The sequence below is a fragment of the Ovis aries genome, chromosome 17, assembly GCF_016772045.2.
Source record: "Ovis aries strain OAR_USU_Benz2616 breed Rambouillet chromosome 17, ARS-UI_Ramb_v3.0, whole genome shotgun sequence".
NCBI classification, from domain to species: Eukaryota; Metazoa; Chordata; class Mammalia; order Artiodactyla; family Bovidae; genus Ovis; species Ovis aries.
Window position 1 is genome coordinate 52,237,400 of NC_056070.1, and position 12,185 is coordinate 52,249,584.

General features: G+C 45.7%; 1 protein-coding gene across 2 annotated transcripts in view; it reads left to right on the forward strand.

Annotated features, from left to right (window-relative positions):
* The window catches only part of RILPL2 (Rab interacting lysosomal protein like 2), a 28,356-nt gene extending 18,941 nt beyond the window's left edge, over nt 1–9,415 (forward strand). Inside the window, exon 4 of one of the 2 annotated variants that reach the window (XM_027980227.3) lies at nt 3,956–3,993. In XM_027980227.3, the coding sequence (XP_027836028.2) occupies nt 3,956–3,962 (7 nt within the window). In that variant the 3' untranslated portion in view covers nt 3,963–3,993. 2 annotated transcript variants of the gene reach the window in all.
* Nucleotides 9,416–12,185: the final 2,770 nt, after the last annotated feature.

The following is a 12,185-nucleotide window of genomic DNA, read 5'->3' on the forward strand; positions in this document are numbered from 1 at the left end:
CAGTCCCATCACTTCATGGCAAATAGATGGGGAAACAGTGGAAACAGTGTCAGATTTTATTTTTTTGGGCTCTAAAATCACTGCAGATGGTGACTGCAGCCATGAAATTAAAAGACGCTTACTCCTTGGAAGAAAAGTTATGACCAACCTAGATAGTATATTCAAAGTAGAGACATTACTTTGCCGACTAAGGTCCATCTAGTCAAGGCTATGGTTTTTCCTGTGGTCATGTATGGATGTGAGAGTTGGACTGTGAAGAAGGCTGAGCGCCGAAGGATTGATGCTTTTGAACTGTGGTGTTGGAGAAGACTCTTGAGAGTCCCTTGGACTGCAAGGAGGTCCAACCAGTCCATTCTGAAGGAGATCAACCCTGGGATTTCTTTGGAAGGGATGATGCTAAAGCTGAAACTCCAGTACTTTGGCCACCTCATGCGAAGAGCTGACTCATTGGAAAAGACTCTGATGCTGGGAGGGATTGGGGGCAGGAGGAGAAGGGGACGACCAAGGATGAGATGGCTGGATGGCATCACGGGCTCGATGGACGTGAGTCTGAGTGAACTCCAGGAGATGGTGATGGACAGGAAGGCGTGGCGTGCTGCGATTCATGGGGTCACAAAGAGTCGGACACGACTGAGCGACTGAACTGAACTGAACTGAACTGAAGGGAACATTTCTTGCAAAGATGGACACAATAAAGGACAGAAATTGTATGGACCTAACAGAAGCAGAAAATATTAAGAAGAGGTGGTAAGAATACACATAAGAACTATACAAAAAAGATCTTCATGACCCAGATAACCATGATGATGAGATCACTCACCTAGAGCCAGACATCCTGTGTGAAGTGCAGTCAAGTGGGCCTTCAGAAGCATCACTATGAACAAAGCCAGTGGAGGTTATAGAATTCCAGCTGAGCTATTTCAAATCCTGAAAGATGATGCTGTCAAAGTACTGCACTCAATATGCCAGCAAATTTGGAAAACTCAGCAGTGGCCACAGGACTGGAAAAGGTCAGTTTTCATTCCAATTCCAAAGAAAGGCAATGCCAAAAAAATGTTCAAACTACTGCACAATTGCACTCATCTCACACGCTAGCAAAGTAATACTCAAAATTCTCCAAGCTAGGCTTCAACAGAGAACTTGAACCGAGAACTTCCAGATGTTCAAGCTGGATTTAGAAAAGACAGAGGAACCAAAGATCAAATTGCCTACATCTGTTGGATCATAGAAAAGGCAAGAGAATTCCATAAAAATATCTACTTTTGCTTTATTGACTATGGTAAAGCCTTTGGCTATGTGGATCACAACAAAATGTTGAAAACTCTTTAAGAGATGGGAATACCTACCTTACCTACCTTCTAAGAAACCTATATGTAGGTCAAGAAGCATCAGTTAGAACTGGACATGGAACAACGGACTGGTTCCAAATTGGGAAAGTAGTACATCAAGGCTGTATGTTGTCACCTAGCTTATTTAACTTATATGCAGAGTAAATCATGCAAAATGCCAGACTGGATGAAGCACAAGCTGGAATCAAGATTGCCAGAAGAAATATCAATAACCTCAGATAAGCAGGGTGACAACATAGAAAGCGAAGAGGAACTAAAGAGCTTCTTGATGAAAGTGAAAGAGCAGAGTAAAGAGCTGGCTTAAAACTCAACATCCAAAAAACTAAGATCATGGCATCTGGTCCCATCACTTCATGGCAAATAGATGGGGAAACAATGGAAACAGTGACCGACTATATTTTCTTAGGCTCCAAAATCACTGCAGATGGTTACTGCTGCCATGAAATTAAAAGACACTTGCTCCTTGGAAGAAAAACTATGACCAACCTAGACAGCGTATTAAAAAGCAGAGACATTACTTTGCTGACAAAGGTCCGTCTAGTCAAGGCTATGGTTTTTCCAGTAGTCATGTATGGATGTGAGAACTGAACCATAAAGAAGGCTGAGTGCCAAAGAATTGATGCTTTTGAACTGTGGTGTTGGAGAAGACTCTTGAGAGTCCCTTGAACTGCAAGGAGATCCAACCAGTCCATCCTAAAGGAAATCAGTCCTGAATATTGATTGGAAGGACTAGTGCTGAAGCTAAAACTCCAATACTTTGGCCATGTGATGCAAAGAACTGACTCATTGGAAAAGACCTTGATGCTGGGAAAGATGAAAGATAGGAGGAGAAGGGGATGACAGAAGATGAGATGGTGGGATGGCATTTCCGACTAGATGGACATGAGTTTGAGCAGACTCCCGGAGTTGGTGATGGACAGGGAAGCCTTGCATGCTTCAGTCCATGGGGTCGCAAAGAGCTGGACATGACTGAGCAACTGAACTGAGCTGAGCTGAGGCATACCTTTCCTTAACTCCAGGCTGAAGCGAGCAGCCTGTTGGTCTTGGTTGCTTTGAAAATGTCTGACCTGGTGACAGTTTACCAGCTCCTGGTCTTTTGGATCGAAAGTGAGAAACAGCCTTGGTCAAGGATGTCAAACTCGAAAGCCTGCGGGGGCCAAGCACTTCCTGTGGATGTGTGAGGGGGGCGTAGGGTGGGGAAGGGGACATTTGCCCTTCAGTTCTGTCTGGCCAGTGAACACCTTGTTAACAGACCTTCTGATTCTTGAGAGATGCCAAGACGTCGGATTTGTTCATGGAATCTGTTTTCCAAATGCTGGCAAATTGTTTAAGCTTAAAAATAAAAACTGTGTGATCCGAATGAAACATCATTGTGGGTTGCATCAGGTCCTCAGCCTCCATCCAGCTCTTGCTTCATTAGTCTTGCCTCCCAGGGAGGGCTGAGGGGACCTCAACTTCCATTCACGTTATCTGGTCATTAGTTAGTCAACAGACCCTCACTGAGTCTATACTGTGCGCCAGGCGAGATGTTCACCCTGGGGGTACTGCCGTGACCGATTTTATAAGGACTCTGTCGACTCCGGTTTTACAGGGAAGTAATTTTGAGGGGTCAGAGATTCTGGGTTACCTCCCAAGGCAGATTTAATTAAGATGCCTTTGTTTCAAGAGAGAAGAGAGATTTTTTTTCTTTTTCTTTTTTTGGATCCTCAGGAACAGAGTGTTCCATTAGTGATTCTCAGCTCATGGCACGATGAGCTTCGTTGTCAACACAAGCTTTCTTTCTTCTTGCTTTTATTTATTCCCTCTCTATCTCCATCGCCCATCTGCAATCTGCTTCCCAGCTCCCCTCCCGCTCAGCCCATCTCATATGTATTTAATGTGTTCTAGAAAGTATATATTGTCTTATGTGAATGTGTTTTCAATGGTAACTGATATTTTGTTTAACACTTCATTTTCATTCTGTTTCCTAGTGCTTTTTTCCGCCTTCACTAAGCACTGTCATTGTTTTCTTTTTTACCAGGCACTCTTCTTTTTTAGGCTTTTTTTTTTTTTTTTTTGCTGTGCCATGGCTGCGGGATCTTAGTTCCCAACTAGGGATCGAACCCCTGCCCCCTGCAGTGGAAACTCAGAGTCCTAACCTCTGGACCGCCAGGGAATTCTTCAGGCACTTTTAAACAAAAATTTTAGTAATATATTTTACTAATCTAATGCTTCCAAAATACTGTCATTTTCAATATGTGTTCACTATAAAATATTATTAATGAGATATTTTACAATCTTTTTAAAAATAGTAAGCCCTTGAAATCTTATGTATATTTCACACTGACAGCATATTTCAATTAAGACTCGTAGTGGCCACTGTATTGGGCGGCACAGCTTTAAGCAATATATGGTCAAATGCTTTGGGTTTTGAGAACTGAGTGTGAATGATCCTTTTCTTCAGTGTTTTTAAAAAGTTGTACCTAACATAAAATTTACCATTTTAATTGTTTTTTAAAAATTGAAGTATAGTTGATTTACAGTGTTGTGTTTCAGGTGTATAGCAAAGTGATTCCATTATGTATATATTTAATATGTATCTTTTAAAATATTCTTTTCTGTTATAGGTTATAACAAGTTGTTGAATATTACTCCATGTGTGGAAGTAGGTTTTTGTTGTTTATCTGTTTTATATACAGTGTGTATCTGTCAATACTAAACTCCTAATTTATTCCTCCCCCGTAGTTCCCCTTTGGTAACCATAATAGATTGTTTTCTATGTCTGTGAGACCATTTTAATCATTTTTTTAAAATCCTTTTTTACCTGGCTGCACCAGGTCGTATTGTGGGACATAGGATCCTTAGTTGGGGTGCTCCGGATCCCCAGCCACAGCGCTCGGAGTCTTTAGTCTCAGAATTCGAACTCCTAGTTTCGGCGCATGGGGTCTGATTCCCCAGCCAGGGATTGAACCCAGGCCCCTGAACTGGGAGTGTGGCGTCCTAGCCACTGGACCAACAGAGAAGTCCCCATTTCTCAGGGGCGTTAAATGTCAATATGTGTACAGGGGCTACCCTTGGCGGTCCAGTGGTTAAGACTCTGAACTTTCACTGCAGGGGGCGTGGGTTTGATCCCTGGTCGGGGAACTAAGATCCCACATACTTTGTGGTGTGGCTAAAAAAAGAAAAAAGGAAATTTATGATATTATGCAGCCATCACCACAATCCATTTCCAGAACTTTTTCATCACCCCACCCTGAAACTCTGTCCCCATTGAATACTAACTGCTCAGTTCCCCTCCCCCAGCCCCTGGCAACCACCACTCCCCTCTCTGTCTTTATGAATCTGACTACTCTGGAGACCTCATATAAGAGGAGACATACAGTATTTGTCCTTCTGTGATGGGCTTATATGGTTAGCATATTGTTCTCAGGTTCATCCATTTCATACCACATGTCAGAATTTCTTTCATTTTTAAGGCCTGGTGATATTCCATGGTATGTGTAGACTGCTTTTGATTTATCTCTTCATCTCTTGATGGACATTAAGCAATTTTTTTGTTTTGCTTTAATTTGTTTCTTTATTTGACTGTGCATGCATGCGTGCTCAGTCGCTTCAGGCCTTTTGAGAGGAACTCAAAAGCCTCTTGATGAAAGTGAAAGAGGAGAGTGAAAAAGTTGGCTTGAAGCTCAACATTCAGAAAACAAAGATCATGGTATCTGGTCCCATCACTTCATGGGAAATAGATGGGGAAACAGTGGAAACAGTGTCAGACTTTATTTTGGGGGGCAACACTATGGACTATAGCCCTGCCAGGCTTCTCTGTCCATGGGATTCTCCAGGCAAGAACACTGCAGCAGGTTGCCATGCCTTCCTCAAGGGGATCTTCCGGACTCAGCGATCGAAACAGGGTCTCCTGCATTGCAGATGGATTCTTTACCACCTTCCCTACAAGGGAAGGCCTTATTTGAATATACTGGGTCTTAATTGTGACCTTCTGGAATCTAGTTCCCTGACCGAGAGTCAAACCAGGCCCCCTGCATTGGGAGCTTGAAATCTTAGCCACTGGACCACCAGGGAAGTCCCTAAGCAGTTTTGTAAGATCTATCCTCCTAGCGGTGTAGACACACATCTTGTTTCCAACCCCAGTGATGGGATCCCAGATTGCCTTCCCCCACTGTGGACAGTGCTGCAGTGAATATCTGCATGCTTATTCATGTCCTCTCATGGACTTGTGTGTGAATTTCCCGGGGATAGACATCCAGGAGGAAAATTGCAGGGCCACGGCGCCTATCAGCCAGGGTTCTTGTTTATCAAGAAACCAAGGCTCACTCAAAAGGAGTGACTGAAACAGATTTCAAGAAGGGACATCTTACAGGTGTGGGAACAGAGATAAGGGATGGAGACGCACCCTGGGGCGGGCAACAGGAGCAAGGAAAGGGAGCTGTGAGGGGCCCTGGGGGAGTCAGACTGGAGTGTGGCCTTCAGAAGAGGAGCACACAGTGGCTAGGGAGACGAGGCTGGCAGGGGCAGAGCTGGGAGTGAATACCCCTGCATTCCTCTCCTCCCACTCTCCCAGCTCCTGCTGGTGCTTCCCACTGGCTGAGCACAGCCAGAAGCTAGAGGACAAGGGAGCTTGTTGAGATCACCCACAGATGTCAGCCTCCTGGAGCGGAGAGGCCAGAGAAGGCAGGACATGATTCTGTGGGGGCAGAGAGCCCACAGAGGATGCATCTTCTTAGTTAAGTATTACCAGGCTTGTGGGATCTTAGTTCCCTCACCCGGGATCAAACTCAGGCCCTCTACAGTGGAGGGGTGGAGTCCTGACCACTGAACCAAGGATGTCTCTGCCAGGCTTTCTTTCCTCCTTTCTTTTCTTTCCTTATTTTTTGCTCACACTGGGTCTTCATTGCTGCATTCGGGCTTTCTCTAGTTGCGGCCAGCACGGGCTACTCTCTCATTGTGGTGCGTGGGCTTCTCATTGCGATGACTTCTCTTGCTGTGGAGCACAGGCTCTAGGCACACGGGCTTCAGTAGTTGCAGCATGTGGGCGCAGAAGTTGTGGCACACGGGCTTAGTTGTTTGAAAGCATATGGAATCTTCCTGGACCAGGGATCGAATCTGTGTTCCCTGTGTTGGCAGGCAGATTCCTATCCACTGTACCACAGGGAAGTCCAGGCTTTCTTGAATGACTGCATGAAAACAGCTTAGTCAGACAAGACCACCTGAAACCACATTTATTTATTCCTCCAACAAATATTTATTGAGGGTCTACTGTGCAGCAGGCACTGTTCTAGGTGCTGGGGTAGAGTGAACAAGCCAGAGTCCCTGCCCTCATGGTGCTTACATTCTAGTGGGAGAGGTAGAGAGTGAACTGGTCAGGACAATTTCAGATGGCCCTATATGCACTGAAGACCATTAAATAGGGTGCTGAGAGAGGTTGATAGGGAGCTACTTTTTAAATTTTTTTGGCCTCAGCTCAAGGCATGGGGGACCTTAGTTCCCTGACCAGGGATTGAACCCATCCTCCCTGCCGTGGAAGCACTGAGTCTTAAATGCTGGGCCACCAGGGAAGTCCCGATGAAGAGCTACTTTAGATTTGGTGAGTCCTGGAAGGCGCCTGTGAAAAGGCAGCATTCAAGCTAAGTTCTGAAAGATCATAATGATCTGAGTTTTCCCTGCCTTCCTGGCAGAAAAAACCGCAGGTATGAAGGCCAGAGGCTGGAGACAGCTTGTGCAGCAGAGACTATAGTGGCTGGAGCAGCAAAGAGAAGGGAGGTGAGGTTGGAGTGGGGAGCGACCGGGTCGTTCTAGGCCACGTGGATCCCAGTGATGACTTTGGATTTCATTTTAAGTGCTTTGGAGAGACCTTGGAAGGTTTTAAGCTGGGGAGTGACATGTCCGAATTCACCTATAAAAAGCTTAAGGACCTCCCTGGTGATCCAGGGGTTAAAACTCTGTGCTCCCATTGCAGTAAGCATGGATTCAACCCCTGGTCCAGAAACTAAGATCTCACATGCCGCACAATGCAGCCGAGAATAAAATATAAAATCTTTTTGAAAAAAAAAAAAAAAGTTTACTCTGACCGCTTTGTGGAGAAGGGTTGATGGGACAGAGTCAAATTGTTTCTTCTCCCTAGAAAGGGTCTCCTGTGGTAAGATAATGTACGAGAGAGCATCTCCACCCTACAGAGTGTATCAGATCTGAAAGTGTTTATGTGGGATATTCACTGGCTGAGGATCACATTGGAAACAAGGGTTCCAGACGCATAAGCTACTGGTTTCTTTCTGCCTCTTCTTGGGGAGTTTCTTTGGGTCACATAATTGGAGTTTGAGCCTGATATGGCAAAAATGAAATGTATGTAAGCCAGCCTAAGGACATGGGCTTCCCAGGTGGCACTAGTAGTAAAGAATCCCCCTGCCAATTTAGGAGATGCCAGACTTGGGTTTGATCCCTGAGTTGGGAAGACCCCCTGAAGGAGGGCATGGCAACCCGCTCTCGTATTCTTGCCTGGAGAATCCCATGGACAGAGCAGCCTGGTAGGCTACAGTCCACGGGTCTGCCAAGAGTGAGACACGACTGAGCAACTGAGCATACACTGAACACACAGGTTTAAAGATAGTGAGGCTGCGGTTTCATGATCAGACAAGTTATGGAGTGAATGAATGCATGACTTTCCAAAGAATTAGGTCACGCTAAGAAGGGTTTTATCTTTGTCCCGAGGACAGTGGGGAGCCCTGGAAGGGTTTAAGCTGAGGAATGACTTATCTCTGCACAGTGATGCAGTCATGGCTGGCTGCTGTGTGAGTGGATTGTGGGGGTGGCGGGGGAGGGGGCGGACAGGAAGGCTGTGGTGCTCATCAGGGTGGCTCGGCCTGGGGGTGGCAGTGGAAGAGATAAGTGGTGGGATTAGGAACATATTTGGGGCATGGTGACTAAAATACAACAGATGGGATGACAGGAGAGGAATTGAGAACAACTCCCAGTTCCTGGCTTGAATGACTGGGTGGGGGCTGATGTCATTTCCTGAGGCAGGGAAGTGGGGGTTGGGAGGTGGTATACATAGGTTCAGGGGGAGGGCGGATGTGCCCTAACGCCTGTATCCACACATGAGTCAAGGGCTCGCCCCTGCCGTTGCCGGCAGAGCTGCTAGCGGGGCTGGGACTGGGGCTTGTCTTTGACTAGAAGCAAGAGCCTGTATCCCCATCACTGACTGTTCAGCTCACTGGCCATCTTTGCATCTTTCCGACAACCTGAACTAGCACTAACACTGTACTTTGTGATCACCCCCACGTGTCAAGCGCATCAGGAAGACTGAAGGTCTGGTGTTCATGCTTCAGGGGATATCTTTATATGTATTCTGTTATATCCAAGAATTTACATGTTAGTCATTATTCATTTTATCATTGTAGGGAACACTGAGAAGTTATCATTTCCTCTACAATAAAAACCACTTAAAATGAAAACAAAAACATTTCAGACTCCGTTTGTCAGTCTACAACAGTGGTTAAGTGGGCTTCTGAGCCCAACTCCCAGTTCCAAGACAAAATTGTGTGACCTTGGGCCTGTTACTTAACCTCCCAGAACCTCAGTTTGCTCATCTATAAAATGGGGATATTGACTATACTCAACGTCCTCATGTTGTTATGAGTGTGAAATGAATGAGTTGATCGAAAGCCCTGAAACAGTGCCTGTTGCATAATGAGCTCTTAAGAAATAAACTTTTGGGTGAATGGCCTGCAGGAGCTGCTTACAGAATTTGCAGGGGGTTGTGCACACCCCGCTTCAGTGCTCTCTCTGTTTCCTCTGACCTCCCCCCTTCCCAGGTTCTCTTTCCGATCAGGGAAGCAGACCTAGGCCTGAGGCCATGACTGCATTCTCAGACACAGAAGACCACCCAGAAAGACGACTTCTACAATCATCTCTTGGTGCCATGCGTACCCACTGCACTTGCTTCTTCGCTTCCCCTCAAAGCCGTCCGAGGAGGAAGGGGTGAAGCTTTCTCCCCAGCTGCAGAACTGAACACCCCTGAACTCTGGGCCAGGGCAGGAGAAGTGGCAAAAGAAATTGAGAAAGCAGAAAAAAAAAAACAGTGGGGTCACCTGCAGCCCCACTTCAGCCACCCAGGGAGCCCCAAGCACGCAGATGTGGATGCCAGCTCTGCGTCCCTGGGCCCACGTCTTTGCCACACAGCAGTGAAATACACCAGCCCAAGTGGGGACGGGGACAGGATGCAGGAAAACCTGGTATGGACATTGCAATGAAGACTTCACTGATATTTAGTGAATATTTGGTTTTGCTCATATGACTTTCCATATATGATTTTGTATTAAAGTAAAATGACTTTTACACTTTCTGTGTTTTAGAGTGGTCTCTTGGAGTTATGTGACCTGGTATAAGGTACTTCAGCCTTTTGGAGTCTTGGTTTCCAAATTTGTGAACTGTATACAGTTGACTCTTGACCAATTCACTTTGAACTGTGCAGGTCCACTGACACATGGATGTTTTTCTATAGTAAACACCGTGAAATTGAAAGTGAAAATCTCTCAGTCGTGTCTGACTCTTTGCAACTCCATGGACTATGCAACCCATGGAATTCTCCAGGGCAGATTACTGGAGTGGGTAGCCTTTCCCTTCTCCAGGGGATCTTCCTAACCCAGGGATCGAACCCAGGTCTCCCACATTGCAGGCAGATTCTTTACCAGCTGAGCCCCCAGGGAAGCCGAAGAATACTGGAGTGGGTGGTCTAGCCCTTCTCCAGTGGATCTTCCCGACCCATGAATCAAACTGGGGTCTCCTGCATTGCAGGCAGATTCTTTACCAACTGAGCTATCAGGGAAGCCCAGTAGACACCACAGTATGGCACAATCTGCATATGTGGAGACATGTATGATATATATACATATACCCATATATGATGGTTGAATCTAGTTGGATCTGCATATGTGGAGGAGGAGCCTTGAATCCAGAGGGCTGACTATAATCTATAGGTGGATTTTATTTATTTTGGGGCCATACCATGTGACATGGGAATCTTAGTGCTCTGACCAGGGATCAAACCCACACCCCTGCATTGGAAACTTGAAGTTTTAACCACTAGACCACCAGGAAGTCTCTATACTTGGATTTTTTCAGTGTCGGGAGAGTGAGGGCCCGTAACTCCCTGCACTGTTCAAGGGCCAAATAAACACACACATATATATTATACACATATAACACAAGTATACATACATGGGAAATAGATGGGGAAACAGTGGAAACAGTGTCAGACTTTATTTTGGGGGGCTCCAAAATCACTGCAGATGGTGACTGCAGCCATGAAATTAAAAGACGCTTACTCCTTGGAAGGAAAGTTATGACCCACCTAGATAGCATATTAAAAAGCAGAGACATTACTTTGCCAACAAAGGTCCGTCTAGTCAAGCCTATGGTTTTTCCAGTGGTCATGTATGGATGTGAGAGTTGGACTATAAAAGAAAGCTGAGGGCCGAAGAATTGATGCCTTTGAACTGTGGTGTTGGAGAAGACTCTTGAGAGTCCCTTGAACTGCAAGAAGATCCAACCAGTCCATTCTAAAGATCAGTCCTGGGTGTTCATTGGAAGGACTGATGCTGAAACTGAAACTCCAATACTCTGGCCACCTCATGCGAAGAGTTGACTCATTGGAAGAGACTCTGATGCTGGGAGGAATTGAGGGCAGGAGGAGAAGGGGATTACAGAGAGATGGCTGGATGGCATCACTGATTTGATGGACATGAGTTTGAGTGAACTCTGGGAATTGGTGATGGACAGGGAGGCCTGCAGTGTTGCAATTCATGGGGTCGCAAAGAGTCCGTCGTGACTGAGCGACTGAACTGAACTGATACATACACGTGTATATATGGTGGACATGTATTTCATTGTATCTAAGTGATGCACCTTTATTTTGTGTGTTGCTGTGACAGAGAAAAAAAAAACGCTACAAATAACTTCAAGATGCTATTGACTTTAAGGCTCACCCTGATTTCAGCAGTGTTACAATGTGAAAAAGAAATCCATCTAGATACAGTCCGTAGGGAGCAGGAGACTACACTTTGCAAGAAACTAATGAGCCTGCTGAACACAGCCTGTGAGCCTGTCTTCTCAATGAATAACTCTGGCTCAGTGATCACGTCTCGGTTCCTGCTTGGATTATCTCATTTATTCATCTAACAACTAGAGGAGATGAAGACTAACTAATATGAATTGCCTAGTTTATGGATTTGGAAATGAAGGCTCTGAGAGGTTGAAGCACCTAACACGAGGTCACGTAGCTATGAAGTTACTGCCCAGGATGCTAATGCAAGCCTGATTCTAGATCCTTAATTTTATGGCTGCACCAGATCTTAGCTGTGGCACATGAGATCTTTAGTTGCAGCGTGCAAACTCTCAGTTGCAGCATGTGGGATCTAGTTCCCTGACCAGGGCTCAACACTGGCCCCCTGCATTGGGTGTATGGAGTCTTAGCCACTGGACCATGAGGGAAGTCCCCTCAGGCCCAGGTTCTTATCTGTGAAGCTCTATGTACCCTGATTCTCCAAAAAGTGCTGATACTAATAACGAATGCAATTTACTGCACCTACATATGTTGCCTCACCTTATCCCTATGAGGTGGGCATTACTATTATTATTCACCCAAGCAGCTGCTAGTATGGTGGGGCTAAGGAGCTTGTCCAAGGCCCCAGCTGGAAGTGACAGAAGTAGGACTTGAACTCAGGTGCAAAGGTCAAAACCACTCTGCCTCCCAAAAGTTGGCAACCTTTGAATGTCTGGTCCAGAATGCGATTGCCACAGCACAGGAGCTTCTGACTCCTGGCACCCTGTATAATGGTGCATCCCTGA